This window comes from Neophocaena asiaeorientalis, unplaced genomic scaffold, assembly GCF_003031525.2.
Source record: "Neophocaena asiaeorientalis asiaeorientalis breed wild unplaced genomic scaffold, Neophocaena_asiaeorientalis_V1.1 scaffold543, whole genome shotgun sequence".
NCBI classification, from domain to species: domain Eukaryota; kingdom Metazoa; phylum Chordata; class Mammalia; order Artiodactyla; family Phocoenidae; genus Neophocaena; species Neophocaena asiaeorientalis.
This window is the reverse complement of record NW_020173671.1, coordinates 1649114-1665596: the sequence shown is the minus strand read 5'-3', so window position 1 is coordinate 1665596 and position 16483 is coordinate 1649114. Positions and strand designations below refer to the sequence as shown.

The following is a 16483-nucleotide window of genomic DNA, read 5'->3' as shown; positions in this document are numbered from 1 at the left end:
GTTCAGCACACCACCATCCCCACCCCACCCCCCGTGGCTTTCCCCCCTTGGTGTTTAACATTAGGTTAAACAGCAGATTTTAATATTTTTTACTGGGAACTCCTGGAAAATAGGTTCGTCATATATTCATAGTCCCTGCCCTTTAGGAGAGATGAAATATGTGTACACACTTAAGTATTTTCTGTAAAACAGATAAAAAGTAAAAAGGCTGTAAGCGAAGGAAAAAATAAGGGACTATTGGGGATTGATTGTGAATCCTTCAAAACCCCTAACACTGTTGAATAACAAATAGAAGCTCAGGACCTGCTTTGAGAGAATTCTGGTAAGCTTAGGTGTCAGGTGGGTGTGTGTCCTTTGACCCCAGAGCATCGTGTTACCTGCTGATCTGTGTAGCTCTTCCCCAAATAGCTGCTCACCTGGCCTGTCACTCTCCATCCCTTTATCCTGCTTTATTTTCCTTCTTAGCCCATAGCAACACCTGACATACTCTGTTGTGGTTTGTTTGATGCCTTTCTCCCTTCGCCAAACTCCTTGAAAGCAGGGACTTCGTCCATTTTGTTCCCTGCTCTATTCTCCAGTGCCTGGAGCAGTGCTCAGCACAGAGGCGGCCCTCTAGAAATGTTTGCTGAATGTTTTGTGAATGAACGAATCTGTATGCTTTATCAGCGGTCAGATAACACAGTGGCTAGGAGCAGAGGCTCAGGGCCAGGCAGCCTTGGTTTGCAGCTGGTGGTACCCATAGGACGAGTCTCTCTACCTTTTTGTGCCTGATTTTCTCACGTGTATGATGGGGATGGTGACCCACCTCCCAGTGTTCTTATGTGGATTAAGTGAGTTATTACAAAGGAAGCTTTGAGAATTGAGCCCAGCCTGTACTAAGTACCATTCAACCCCTGTTGCCATTACTGTTACAATTATCATCCTCCCTTTCTGTTTGCATTTGTGACTAGAATTACAAACTGAAACTTAGATTATGCAGAAATTTCCTTTAAAGAACCTTCAACATTTTTCTCCCTTTATGACTTTGATGCAGGTTCTCCACCTACGATTCTACCTGCCAAATTGCACAAGAGATCGCTGAGAAAATTCAACAACGAAATCAGTATGAAAGAAATGGTGAAAATACAACCAAGGTAAGACCAGGAATGAGTACTTCAAATGATTTGTTTGAGCTCTGAGGTCTGAAAACCCTCCCCTTTCTGACTCTGTGTGTATGTGTGTGTGTATGTATAATGGCCTTTATGCTTACACATGTCGAATTGACATTACAGCCAATCAGTTAATAGTTATTTAATCACTAGGACTAAATGAAGCATGACATCTCTATAATTTCTCCTACTTTACCTTAAAAAGTTTCTGACAATTTCATAGTGTAGTTCCAAGGTTGGTACACTTTCCCCCAGATGGTAAATCTGTCAGGCTTTGCAGGACAAGAGGCCAAGTTCTCACCTCTATGAGTACCCATTCTCGACAAATTGATAATAGACTTTTTTGGTTTTTTACATTTTACATTTAAAAATGTAAAAAATCATCCTTCGCTTGTGGGCTGTAAGAAACAATGGTGGGATTTGGCGAGGAAATATGGTTTTTAGAAAACCATGAGTCCATGCCAATACTTTTGATTCTAATCCAACATTCACAGGTTTCTTTGTAACTTCCCCATTCTAAATTAGTATTTTCCTTCCTTCTCCCGCAGTGAGAACCCAGGTTTCCAGAAGCATTGATGTGTTTTTGCTCATTTGGTCTTTCTTAGAGAGTTTATAGAAAGTAGTTTCAGAATCATTACACAAGGGCCACTACAGACAATAAGTAAAGTTTGAGTTTGTGTCTTTATTATTATTTTTTAAAATTTAGAATATCCCCCTAAGGATACTGAGGTTATTCTGTTCTAAAGCTATTAGATTTTTTTCTTTTTTTTCTGTGTCTTATGCTCTCCTTTGTATCTATTGATATTCATTTTCAGGGTTTGCTTTTCTTCCCTACCCTTGCTGATACAATTTTTAATATGTAGAACATTTACATAGTTCAAAAGTCAATATTATATACAAAGGTATACTCAAAGTCTTGTCCCCATCCCACTCTTTTCCATGCCTTCTTCACCTGCTTCTTAGAGGTAACCTTTTTTTAAAATTCATTTCTTTTTTTTTTTTTTTTTTTTTTTTTTTGCGGTACGCGGGCCTCTCACTGTTGCGGCCTCTCCCGCTGCGGAGCACAGGCTCCGGACGCGCAGGCTCAGCGGCCGTGGCTCACGGGCCCAGCCGCTCCGCGGCATGTGGGATCCTCCCGGACCGGGGCACGAACCTGCGTCCCCTGCATCGGCAGGCAGGCTCTCAACCACTGCGCCACCAGGGAAGCCCTAAAATTCATTTCTCATTTATTCTTCCTGTGTGACTTCTTGCAGAAATAAGCATTCAGGTGTGTGTGTGTGTGTTTGTGTGTGTGTGTGTATTCTCATTTCTGTTCCTTTGACACAAAAGTTACTCTTTTGTATCTTGCTCTTCTCACTTGATAATATATGATAGAGATATTAATGCACTGAGATCTTCTCAGTTTTTCTTAGGGTCTTATAGTCCTCTATTGTGTATACCCTAGTTCATTAACCTGTCTCCTAAGAATGGGCATTTAGAGTGTTTCCAGTCTTTTGCTGTTATGAATAATGCTGCAATAAATAGCTTTGTGATTTTTTTTTTTTGTATTTGTATTTGTGGAGGTTCTTTTAAGGGTGAATTCTCAGAACCAGGGCATATGTGATTTTTTTTTTTACCTGTTGCCAAATTCCCCTCCACAGGAGTTGTCACCTTTGACTTCACAGCCTGGCCAGCAGAGGGCGCTGTCAATTTTCTGAATTTTTGCCAACCTGATAAGTGAGATAAAATATTTTAGTGTAGTTTTATTGTCTTCATTTTTTTAATTGAAGCATAATTGACTTACAATATTATATTAGTTTTGGGTATACAGTGTAGTGATTTGATATTTCTTTTTTCTTTCTTTTTTTTTTTTTTTTGCCGTACGTGGGCCTCTCACTGTTGTGGCCTCTCCCGTTGCGGAGCACAGGCTCCGGATGCGCAGGCTCAGCGGCCATGGCTCACGGGCCCAGCCGCTCCGTGGCATGTGGGATCTTCCCGGACCGGGGCACAAACCCGTGTCCCCTGCATCGGCAGGCGGACTCTCAACCACTGCGCCACCAGGGAAGCCCAATATGCATTCTTAAAATCACTTATGCCATTGAACATCTTTTCATATATTAATTGGATGTTTGTATTTCTTCCTTTATGAATTGCCTGTTATATACATGTCTTTAACCTACCTTATTATTTCTTAATTTCCAAGTGTTCCTTATATATATGTTAACTAAGCTTTGATTAAGCTTTGATCTGGCATATTTGGTGCAAATATTTTTTCTATTAATTTGGATTTTGATTTTATAAATGACTTTAAAATATATGTATACACTTTTTAAAAATTTTATTTGAAATTGTCACTATTTTTATTTATGGCCTTTTCTTATAGAAGGGGAGATACTGCTTAGAAAGGCCTTTCACACCCAGGGATTATAGAAGTACTTTGCCTAATTATCTAAATTTTCGTTAAGCTTTTCTCCTCTTTTTTATCTTTTTTTAAAACACATAAATCTTTATAATATTTGAAATTCATTTCATGTATTGTAGGCATCTAATTTTTTCCCATTTGCTAAATTATTAATCCCCCCCAAATATGAAATAGTCCATATTTCATTCACTAAGTTCTTACACAACTGCACTGTTTCTGGACCTTCTGTTCTGTTGCACTAACGAAGCCATTGGTAACTGCCAGCATCATACTCTTGTAGTTTTTTGTAAAGATTTAATATCTAATTGTTTAAGGCCCCCTTAGTTACACATATCTGTGATCTTTCTATATTTCCCTTCATTTATCCTCCTTTTAGAGCAATTTTGCATAGCTTTATTAAAAAGAATTTTGGGGGGCTTCCCTGGTGGCGCAGTGGTTGAGAGTCCGCCTGCCGATGCAGGGGACACGGGTTTGTGCCCCGGTCTGGGAAGATCCCACATGCCGCGGAGCGGCTGGGCCCGTGAGCCATGGCCGCTGAGCCTGTGCGTCTGGAGCCTGTGCTCCGCAACGGGAGAGGCCGCAACAGTGAGAGGCCCGCATACCGCAAAAAAAAAAAAAAAAGAATTTTGTGCTGTGCCTCAGTTACCATCTCCTCTCCAATAAAAGGACTCCAAATAGGATTTCGGGTAGATGTGTAGTATATTTATAGACTAAACTGGGGAGCATTTACATTTTTGCAGTATTGAGTGTTTCCTTTCACTCATTCCATCAGCAGTATTTCCCGCAGTTACTATACACCAGGCACTGTGCTAGATATTTTTTAGATTTTGTTGATATTGTTAATGATGTTTTAAAATAATTTTTAAAAGTTGTCCCTATTACTTGAATTTAGGAATGCCCTCAGTTTTTTTCATTTTGTGATTGATCACCATCCTGAATTCTTTATCTGTTTCTAGTCATCTTTTAGGTGATCCTCTTAACTTTCCCAAACAGACTGTTATCAGTCTGCAAATAATGATAATTTCATTTCCTTCTTTCCAGCCCTTACGTATTTCTTTAACTTGTCTTATCATGTTGGTTAGAACTTCTAGACCAAAGTTAAATATTGTAGTTCAGGCAGCACTGACTGATTTTTAATTTCCTTTGTTTTTTTTTAATTAATTTCTCCCGTGCTGTGTTAATCATATGTTTAGTCTGTTTTTAGTAATTAACACTGTTAGCTTTATTATTAGATTTTCTAACATCAAACTATTCTTAAATTACTCAGATAAATTCTACTTGGTGATGGTATATTGTCATTTTTAATGTAATTCTGAATTTGCTTTGCTAAAATTTTTTAAAGACTTTTACATTTATAATCCTTAAGGGAGATTGGCAAGTATTTTCTTTTTTTCTGTTGTCTCTGTCAGCGCTTGTTACCAGGGTTGTGTTAGCTTAAAATATGAATTAGGCTTTCCATCCTTTTCTGTGCTTTGGAATGCTTCTGTTAAATTATCATAATGGGACATTTCTTCTGATTATGAAAGTAATAGTTTTCTTATAAAATATTAAGAAATCCCACTACTTAGAGATAACTACCCTTGATGTTTTGATGTCTTTAGGTCCTGGGTTGTTTTTTCTCTATGTGGATGACACTTCTTTTTATGACTTGATTTCTTTTTCTTTTAGTAAATTATGATGGGTATCTTTCTATGTTAACAAATACAGATTTCAGTCATACTTTTTTTTTTTTTTTTTTTTTTGGCCATGCTGCGCCGCATGTGGGATCTTAGTTCCTCTACTAAGGATTGAACCAGCGCCTTCTGCATTGAAGGCATGGAGTGTCAACCACTGGACCGCCAGGGAGGTCCCCAGTCATACTTTTTAATGGCTACATATTCTTTCATCTGTTGAATGCTTTTGATCTTTAATTTCGTAGATTCTTCTTAGACCTGGTATGTGTGTGTGTGTGTTTGTTGTTCTTTTGTCATTTGTTTGTTTGTTTTGCTCTTTACTTCTTGAATGAGGAGGGATCTTCTTTCCTTGGCGGTTCCCCATAAACGTTGTGGGTGGTTTTTCTGTGGTTCCCAGAGGTATTAGAATAGTTAAGGTGAGATTTTTCTTGGCCGCTAATACCTTTGAGGGTTGTTTGATGTGTGTAGCCCTTGGCCAGCCTCTGCTGTTGTGCTGTATTTTCCTTATGTGACCCTTGCTAATCTAAGGAGAGAGCCCCTGCTTCCACTGCAGTTGTATAATTGCTTCTTTTAACAAGGTAGCAAACTTGTGAGAGTGCCTTTTTAAACAAATCTCCAATTATATCCGTGCTTGACTATGTTTACTTTACATGGGCGATTCTATTTTTCATATTTTTAAATTCCTAAGAGGCTTCCTCCCCACCTCTCCACCATCCTTTAAGGCAGCACTTAGAGTCACAAACAAAACTTTACTCTGGGTTTGTAAATTGGAGAAAATTCACACCTCCTGGAAAAAGAGTCCCATGTGGTCAACACTCCTCTTGTATAAAAAGGACACCCTGCTATAAAACTTTTAATGGGTTGTAAGTGTACCCATGTGTTTAGGGAGGTGTGGCCGGGATGGCAGTGGGACTTGACGTCTTGTTCTGTGCAGCATGGTTGAGGGAACCGTGGGGCTTTTGCTGGTGAACAAAGACTGGGGACATGCGGTTTCCTGCGTGGCTCCGAGGTAGACAAATAGGATCCGAGGGTAGATGCTCAAGGGACAGAATTCAGCTGATCGTGAGAGCAAAGTGACAGTTTCCAGTCAATGTCAGGGTTCAGGTATGGACCGGCTTACCAGCTGGTCAGGTCATAGGGCTGGGTGTGAGCATTAGGTGGGTGGCTGGCCCAGGTGACTGTTAAGATTCTGTACAGCCCTGAGGTTGTCGTGGCAGCCCTTCCTTGATTGAATCATAGTTTGTAAAGCAGCGTTTACATGATATTTTTAAGAGACCTCACACCTCTGGACCAGCATTCTCAGGCTGTGTTCTTTTCTTTTCAGCTTACCGTGACAATCAGAGCTTTGTTGCAGAAACTGAAGGAAAAGATCGCCCTTTTGAAGGACTTATTGCTAAGAGCTGTGTCAACACATCAGATGTATCCATGTAAACATTTCCACCTCTTGCTAGAGTGGGAGGACAAGCAGTCTTATTTTAAGAAAGGAAGGAATCTGGGCCACCCAGATTTTTCCACAGCTTGAGGAAGACCTGGTTTCCAAAATATTGCCTATAATCTCAATTTCTATTTTAAGCGTCTGTTACATGTTTTACAGTGAATATGCTGGCGAAGCAAGACACGCGGCAGGAGTTAACTTAGTTGGGTGTAACCTTAATAGTGCAGGAAGCTCGTGCTTTCTGTCAGTGCTGTATTTACACTGAGCCCCATGTTGCTACCTGTCTAGACTGCCTTGAAGGTGGTCCAGCAGGAGAACTTCCATGACACCCTCGAGTTGTGATTCGGCTTCTGTAGTTCCCAGAGTTTTGAACGATCCGTTTTCTTTTCTGAGAGGCCAGTACCAGTAGAAACGATGCATTTTTTCCCCCAATTATGTAGATTATTGAGATGTGACTTCTTTGCCTTATTGTTCTAGAGGTCCAGACAGTACCCCTGTTTTGGGAGTTTTGTGGGGTGGGAGACACTTGCCTGAAGCAAGTTATGTCATCACCTCAGCCTCCCACCAACAGTGTCAAGAATTAAGATATTTCTTTCTTTTTTTTCGGCCGCGCCATGCAGTGGCTTGTGGGATCTTAGTTCCCTAACCAGGGATCTGACCTGGGCCCCGGCAGTGAAAGTGCCGAGTCCTAACCATTGGACCTCCAGGGAACTCCCCAAAATAGTTTCTTTCTTTCTTTCTTTCTTTCTTTTTTTTTTTAGAAATTCATAATCTGATCAATTTAGGAAAATACACTTGACCTGTTACGTAAACGAATCCTTTAAATCTGAGTTTAAAACTGACCTCAAACTGGTCCTTTCTTACCATTCCTTTCCATTGTCTTTAGTTTGTACCAAACTTTGGTATCTCGGGAAGTGGTTATTAATGCCCAATTTTAAACATGGGAAAATGTAGGAATATCGCTTTTTAGATAAAACAATAGAAGATGTTTTAAAAATATTTTTCTCCCAAGTATCACCACTGTATGTCACCAGGGAGGCTGGTTTAGATAGTTGTATGATTTCCAGTGTGCACTTATTAAAACACTAAGGTTTTAAATATAAGTTTAATTTCAGTAAACAATTGGGCCCGTATTTTTAACACAGTTGGAATATTCTGATGTGTTTAGTTTGTAACTTCACCCTCCATCTGGCATCATTTGTTACTGCACGGTCTGTTATATAAGTTGTTTTTTTTTTTTTTTTTTAAACATCTTTATTGGGTATATAAGTTTTTATTTTATCAAAATGCACAAGTCTTAATATATAGACCTCAAGTTGGCAGAGCTGTGTTCTCCACTTTCAGTACTAAGTACTTGGAATTCTGCACATGGGATCAAGGTGTGTAAACTCATTTTAATATTACGTAAATCACATGTATTAGAAACGTAGTTAAATATTGTTTCCCAGTGTAATATTAATAACTTTATTTGCTGATAGGTAACTGATTTTTATTCATCTTATAATGTTTATGTGCTAAACCTATAGGACAAGAAGGTGTAAATTGATAACTTTTACTTTTTTCTATTAATAATTTCTGCTAGTTATTAATTATGGGGTGTACCAAGCACGCCACAGTAATAATTGACTTTGTTTTTCTAAATGCTTGCAGTCTGACCATATTTTGAAATCTCATAGACTCTGGTTTTGTGGTGATCTCAGAATTTGCTGAATGAAACACCAGGCATTTGAAAACACCAGTTATTAAATACTCTGAAAATATGAAATATTTATGAAGATATTTAAGGACCATCATGGAATAATTTAGAATTTCCCAGGAGAAATCAAAAGCTCGTCTGGAATATAACAGCTTTCTTTAAAATCGAATTATTTTTTTCAAATAATTGGGTCTATTTCTACTGCAACTGCAACCGAAATTAGGGATGGAATTCAGATAATCCACCCCATGGGGGCGCTCATAAACCTCTGTATTTTCAGGGAGACCATTTCTTAGATAGAATGGAAAGGGGGCAGCTGAACCTTCTTTACAAAAGAGGTATTGAGGCCAAGGCAAACTTGCACCTCGAGTCACTGATGAAGTTGGAAAGAAAGGACAGCATTCCAGCAGAGGAATTTTTTCACACCGAGGAGAAGAATATTTAAGAGCTTAAGTAACTTGCCCAGACCCCACTGCTAAGAAATGGAAAGCTGGGATTCCAACGCATGGCTGTCTGAAGCCAAAGCCACTTGTTTAAAAGCTGAATTCTACTTTAGTGATAGAATACAGTCCACTGTCACGTGGCCTGTCTTCAACTAGAGTTCCCTATTGCTTGGCATGTTGCTGTAATGCCAAGACAAATCTTGTTTATAATGCAGATCCTCAAGACCCTTCTTAATCATCAGAAATATTAAACAGTCTTCACCGTGGTTTATTAGGTATACTTTATGATGTTGTAATTCTTAGAAAAATTTGTGTCCATAAATCGCCGGGAGAGTGACTTTTTAATCCTTTTTCTTGAGGCATAATTAATGTTGGGTGACTTTTTTAACGTGAATATTTGAAAGCCACATTTCCTTACTGTGTTGGGTAGTTGAGTTTATGGTACCTTACTTAATAAATTTATGTCTTTCTGCATTCGTGAAGTTTTCCAGAGAACACTAGGAGTTGCCAGAAAGATAAGTCCTATGAAAATGCCTTCCAAACAGTTACATTCTGGGAGGTTAGGCCTAAGATGTTACTGCTCTTTCCTGAAAAAGTATTTTTCTCTAGCAAGAATAAATGTGAAATTAAAATGAAAGTGGCGTGCTTTCGAATTGGTTAACTTGCAATTCATAATTGAAAGTCCTGCAGCCAGAGAGTTGAAAATTGCTGAAATACATTAACTTCTGTTCACGGTGCTTCTTGGAGATGGGGATTATAATGGCCTCACCAGCTGAGAAAAGGTGGGTTTACAGGAGGGTGCACAGGAAATTTCAGGTAATGCTAAAATTATTCTTAGAATTAGCTTTAAATGAAGCTTGTCTTTTTGTTGGGTTTTTCAAAGGCAACACTTCTGGTACTTTAAAAAGAATTGAAAAAAATCACTTTACAGAGGGGTTCAGTATCAAAAGGTATTTTGGTCTACAGCCTTCTCTTTGGAGAAGTCCTGTAGAAATAGTAATAATTATTATTTTTTGGTCGTGCCGTACATCTTGTGGCATCTTAGTTTCCTGACCAGGGATTGAACCCAGGCCCCCAGCAGCGAAAGCACCGAGTCCTAACCACTGGACCACCAGGGAATTCCCTAGAAATAATTTTTTTAAATCCATAAATAACTCTGCTCCACTTTGTATTTTTTGGGGGAAAAAAAGATGCGTAGACAAATAGGTAGATGGCAGGATAGATGCCCCAATCACCGTGTAACAAACCTGGATACATGTAGGTGTGGAGAGGCTCACTGGATAGATTTTAGGGATAGCCCCTCAGGGCTCCAGTGGGGGTGAAGTGGTTCTAAAACACTGCACCTGGCCATGACAGTTTTCACTGGTGTCTACTATTGTGAGAAAAATAAGGACAAGATAATTTTTATTTCAGTAGAAATTTTCTGATTTATAGTCTGTTTACATGGTTCTCCCTAGTTTTGGGTATTAACATCTGCTTGCTTTTTCATCATGATAGTAAAAGTAGATGAGAGTTTTGTCTATTGTGGGTTTTGGAATGTCCATAGATGGCAAAATTGGTCTATGTAAATCCCCCCATCACCATCCCCGCAGTTTGTTTGGAAATACTTCTGCTCCATGAAATCCAAAAGTCTGGGCACCGTTGGAATACTGGGAACAACATTGGCTTTGGAGCCAGACAGAACTGAGGTGGAAGACCAGCTCCATCACTTCCCCAAGGCCAGAGAGCAACGTAGCCTTTCTTGACCTTAGTTTCATTAATCTGTAGAGTAGGAATAATCATACTTGTTTTGCAGGTTGTTGTGAAAGTTGAAGAAAATATATTTAAAGCATCTCACAGGACAAGCTACCCCCATAATTGTGGGTGTTAAATAAAAGATAGTTATTAACCCTTTGTGGGCAAGTTACTTCTTTGTGCCTGTTTTCTCATTTGTGAAATAGGGATAATCAAAGTACACCCGGCTTACGGGATTATTGGGAGGATTAAATTATATGCATAGAAGGTGTTTCACATAAAGTAAGCCCTCCTCGAGGATTAGCTGCTACTTACTGTTTTATCATTGTTAAAATTACAGCCATCTTGGAGAATTTACAGGTAGTCCTTTTATGGAGTTTATAATCAAGTAAGAAGGGTATATCAAAGCACACAGATAGTGATAGTATTAAGATTGCAAAATATGATCAGTGCTTTGAGGAAGATAAGGTACATAATAGATATTCAGCAGAGTTTGTTAACTTAAAAAGAAAATAGTAAAATGAAAGGGATGAAGTACTATGTGAGCCAGAAAAATCGTCTGGCCTCTGGGCCTTAAACTGTCTCTGTGCAGTCCTTCTTGCGGCAGTGGGAAGTAATTATGCTTCTGCAGAGCAATTAATTTGCACGTAAGACTTGCCTAAATTCTTAAGCCTTCTACCAAATAAGGAGAAACTCCAGGAGCTAGAGTGGGGGTGGGGCATCCCCTGGGTCCAGCACCATCTTCAGCCCACTCCATCGTAGGTTGGAAGTGCTTCCCAGGTTATAGCAGAGAAAATGGGCTGAGGCACGTTGGTCATGGGTATTGGTGATACGAAATCAGGACCCAGTTTCATTTGCAGCGTTGCATTGCCATGAACTGGTTATAATTACACGTAACGTCAGCCTAGCTGATGAAAAAGTACCATGGTAGCTAGCTCTTCTGTTTCCTTATTTGTCTGTTCTCTGACCTTCTTCCTTGGTTATTTACCACGTTGGTGGAAGAGGAGGTCCCAGTCTGGCCACTGACTGTGTGCCCTGTGTTCTACTTGTCCTTCCTTACCCTGTCGTCGCTTCCCCCAACTACCATGAGACCACAGCCATGCAGTGTCACCACTGCCTAGACGATTCTTTGACCTCTCGTTAACAACAACTTCTGTATAGTAAGTGTGCTATGCAGAAGGGCTGTGCATCTATCTATTCTCTTCAACCTCCTCTACCCTCCCCCCCATCTCCTTATGCTCTGTTCTCTTAATAGGTTAAAATAAAAACAGAACAAAGAGGTAGAGTGAGTGTTCCTAACTGGACAGTTTTCCAGTTGTCCCGGATTTACAGGGAGTCTCTGGGAATATTCTGAATTAATATTACCAGTATTGTTATTAACAGGATGCTAAGAAGTGGCAAAGTTAAGTGAGCAGTACTGGGGGCCTCAGGGTGGAGGAGCCCCTGGAACGTTTGGTGGTCAAGCCCCACATGAGGTGGTAGGAAAGCCCTGACTTAGACTGGAAAGAGCTGGGCTCTAGCCCACTATTGTCATTACCAGCTGCCCAGGGCCCTGGTTTCCTGGTCAGAAGAACAAGAGACTTGGATATGCCTCTCCTAGCATCAGCTGTCTGTGATTCTGTTCTTCACTTACTAATCTTCAAAACATAATCACCAAGTTTTATTGCTCCTAAAATTGATGTTCTTTGTTAATTTATTCTCAACTAGTTTATATCTAATATTTGCTAAATTTAAAACTTGCCTTTATTGTTTTTATTAAAAAAGTACTTTCTACCTGTATAGTTCTTATTTTATTTTATTTTTTTGTGGTACGTGGGCCTCTCACTGTTGTGGTCTCTCCCGTTGCGGAGCACAGGCTCCAGACGCGCAGGCTCAGCGGCCATGGCTCACGGGCCCAGCCGCTCCGCGGCATGTGGGATCTTCCCGGACAGGGGCATGAACCCATGTCCCCTGCATCGGCAGGCGGACTCTCAACCACTGCGCCACCAGGGAAGCCCTATAGTTCTTATTTTTAACCAATGACTCTTCTCTCTCTTCCCCATCCCCATCCTATTCCAGCTCATTCTTTCATAGTTAATGTGTTAATGGTTGGTACCTGCCATCACAGACTTTTCTAGGCATGAACAAATATATACACGTGTAAATATAAAATGCTTTTGACTACCGAGGGATCATATTATACGTTTGGTTCTGAAATTTTTTGTTAATTAGCATTTGATAGAGTCAAACAGTCCAAAACAATATTGGATGGGATGTAAGTCTCCCTTACACCCTGAATCCCCAGTTCCCTTTCCTTAGAGGCAACTCTTTCTGTATCCTTCCATAAATTTTAAGTGTATATACAAACATATATGTTTCTCTGATTTTTTTTAATGTATGCAGTGGGAACATACTATTCACTGATTAGCTGTTTGCTGCTTCTTTTTGTTTAACACTATTTTGGAGATTATTCCGTACCACATAACTTATGTAGCACTTAGTAAGTGCTCCGAAATGTTAATTATCATTATCATCGATACATAAAGAGCTTTCCTCTTCTCTCTCTCTTTTTTTTGGGGGGCTGCAAAACATACCATTGTAGAGGTGTGCTAGTTCCTTATTGACGGACCTTAGAATGTTTCCAATATTTGGCTATTATAAATAATGCTGCAGTGAACATCTTTGTTCCTACATCTTTGTATAGACATGTGAATATATCTGCAGGAGAAATTCCTGTTGAAAGAACGTGCCTTTTAAATTTTGTTATGTATACAGAAGGCAATGGGGCAATTGGTTGAACCCATTTCCATTCCCACCAAGGATGTCTGAGAGTGCTTGGTTCCTTGCCCCTTTCCAGAACCGCCCTGTCGTAGTTTCTTACCTGATGGGTGAAAGTGATAGCACGGTTCACTTTGCATTTCTTTTACTAATGTGAAACTGCATTTTTTTTCATTTGATTGGCATTATTGTTGTTTCTTTTTTCTATGCCCTGTTATATCCTTTGCTGTTTTAAAATTTGCCACTATTAATTTGTCACTTGTAATTTTACTTTGCAGATATTTAAATTTTTTATAGAGCCAGATTTAGTGTTTCCTTCATGGCCTCTGGGTTTTCATTCTTGACTAGAAAGATCTTTCTTACTCTGAGAGTATCAGAAAGTTCTCCAAAGTCGTCTTCTAATGATATGTAATTTTACTTTTTATGTTTAAACCCCTGAGCCAGTCAGATCTGTGCTTAATTGTAATATTGGATTATCGTTCAGCTTATGCTCGCTTGGATGGTTGGATAACTAAATCCCAACAAAACCACAGGTTGCCAGAGTAGGTTGAGCGTAGAACAGAAGACAAGGGTAATCAGCATTGTGATATCGTTAATAGTTTTCCATGATTAAAATTCAGTTTTGTCCTGTATAATTCATGACATAGGTTCTGTCTCTCCCCACCCCCAGGAGCGTTTTTTTAGATAGAAGAGGCTTCTGCTTTATTGACAATTTGCCACTGATTTGAAACACATTGATATTTATTCTTGGTGTTGCATTGATCAGAAGGCTAATATTTGACCCTTTTATTAGTACAGAGGAAGGACTTAAGCTCACTGTTTCTTAGTTACAGTTGCTACTTCACGGTTTCCAAGATGGGTTCTTAATGACTATAGTCAAGCAGGAAACGGAAAGGCGATGGTAGTCATTTTTCTTAGGAAAGCGTGGCATTCTGGAATGTTGAGAGAATGTATCCATTATTATTTTTTAAGTAGTCAAAGTCACTAACACCCCTTAGTTACATTGGTTTGGGGGGGATTTATGATTTTTCTAACTAGTGTCTGTTACTGGGGAACATTTTTGATGGGTTTATTTGCTTTTTTTAATAGTTGGCCAGCTTTTTCTATTCAAAATGATCAACAAAAGTAGATTCACTGGGCCGTGGTTTTCCCACCCAGGGAAACTTACTTGATTCTGCCAAGTTCTCAAACTTCTGGGGCCTAAATGCAGGATTTAATATCCCCTCTTGAAAGGACAAGTATCTATAAATCCAGAAATCCAAAGTAGTAGTCTCACTTTTACTGGAACCAGGAAAACTGTGGCCATGGATTGTGCCGGAGGAGGTGTGAGAGATTATCTGGGTGCCATATGAAGAAACAAATTCAAAAAGGTGAAGTAATTGGTTCAGGATCATAGGTAATGATCAAAATAGGACTAGCTGGCCTTTGGACTCCTAGTCAAGCATGCTTAGTAGATTAACACATTAAAATATGATTATTTCTTTGTAATTTTGTTGAGAATTAAAGCTCATGCAATGTATTTAATGAGCCGATGGTAACAGCTTTTTAGAGCAAATCTGTTGCGTAAAGTAGCCCTTTACAAAATACATTCCAGGTGTGTTAATAGGTGTTCATTAACATGGAAGAAAGGGGGCAACATAGAAAACTTTCCTTTCTCTTTTTCCTTTTTTAGCAGAGTATCTTAGGGTATTAGCGTCCAGGAAAAACCCTTGACCACTGTGACCTAAAGCTCAAAGCCTGATGACTCCCTGAGTCACATTGCTCTGTTGAGAGGAAGGACGTTTCAGGGGTGGCCGCTGGGAGGAAAATCGTGTTTACCAACTGTATTTCTCAGTGAAGGATCTCGTGTGGCGGATCTGTGTCAGTGTTTGTTAAGTCCCTCTGCGATGGTTCTGTCCAGGTCCTTTACTGGAAGGATCAGTGAGGTCTGAGGTTAGAGCAGCAGGAGAAGGTTGGTTCAGGCCTCTTCTGGGTAGGATTGATCAGAGCCTGTAACAGTCCTTTCTGACTTGGAGAGCTCACTAAAGGTAATAGGTCAAATGAGGTAATTCACCTGCTCTTGGACCTTAACGAGATGCCTGCAGAACACAGCTCGAAGGAGACCGAAGACAGAACCTTTTGGATGATCTTGTAACTCGAGAGAGACTACTTCTGACATCCTTTAAGAACGAGGGTGCAGAACCAGATCTCATCAGGTACGATGTTTTTTCCTTTACAGGGTTTATGTGGTGGGTGAAATTTATTTGCAGAGGTTACAGCTATTTCCTGAATGGCTTAATTTCTTTCTTTAAAATTTCTTTAACTAGTAAAATATAGTCTGTTCATTTATAGTGTTTGTCATTTTCTATGCAATGTAGTTTTCATTAAATTTCTAGATTTAATAAACCAGATATGTTCAGCTGAATCCCATCTTGGAGGAAGGCTATTTAGGTATAATACAAAGTCAGAAAATGTCTTTTCATTCTTTAGGTTGACCTTTCTGCTATGTTAGCTGCCTTTTAAACTCTAGAAATCATGTTCTTATCTGTGTTGGAAAATGATTTTTTAAAGATTTTTTTTGATGCGGACCATTTTTAAAGTCTTTATTGAATTTGTTACAATATCGCTTCTGTTTTATGTTTTGGTATTTTGGCCACGGGGCATGTGGGATCTTAGCTCCCCCACTAGGGATCGCACGAACCGGCACCTCCTGCTTTGGAAGGTGAAGTCCTAACCACTGGGCCGCCAGGGAAGTCCCTGAAAATGATTTTTTTAAATTGACTTGTTATAAAAATGTGTCCTAAAGGTTGCAGTCCATGGCTCATGGAATTAGAGGCGTGGGGCCGTTGGATTCTTCTGTTCTTTGCTGGAGAGTAATTCACACTCTACAGAGTTGTCAGCTGCTCTGTACCCGGCTCTGCTGGAAGAACCCAGAGAAGCGGTCCGGCCTTCCCAGCTGAGGTTAATGAAGTATAAATTGTGACATCTTTCGAACTGGCCTCCCCCCGGCTTCTAGAACTCTCTTAACGTCATTGTGGGAACCATCACAGTTGAGATGAGGATAAAACCCTCCTCTCCCCGCCTTCCCCACAGAGGTGATGATGCCTTCCTTCATTGTGGGGCGGCAGCTTGTTCCTGGTTAGGAGTCATACTGCTTCCCAGGGGCGGTGTTTTTTTTTTAGAGGTTTTAACGAGGCTCAGCCTCAGACAATTAAAT

The 16483-nt window shown here is 39.8% G+C and overlaps 1 protein-coding gene across 2 annotated transcripts in view; it reads left to right on the top strand.

Annotated features, from left to right (window-relative positions):
* Positions 1–16483, top strand: part of STX8 (syntaxin 8) — a 238014-nt gene that overhangs the window by 5882 nt on the left and 215649 nt on the right. For both annotated transcript variants that reach the window (XM_024748471.1, XM_024748472.1), the window contains exons 2-4: positions 1034–1133; positions 6547–6641; positions 15372–15482. In XM_024748471.1, coding sequence (XP_024604239.1) covers positions 1034–1133; positions 6547–6641; positions 15372–15482 — 306 coding nt within the window. The remainder of the gene's footprint in view (positions 1–1033; positions 1134–6546; positions 6642–15371; positions 15483–16483) is intronic.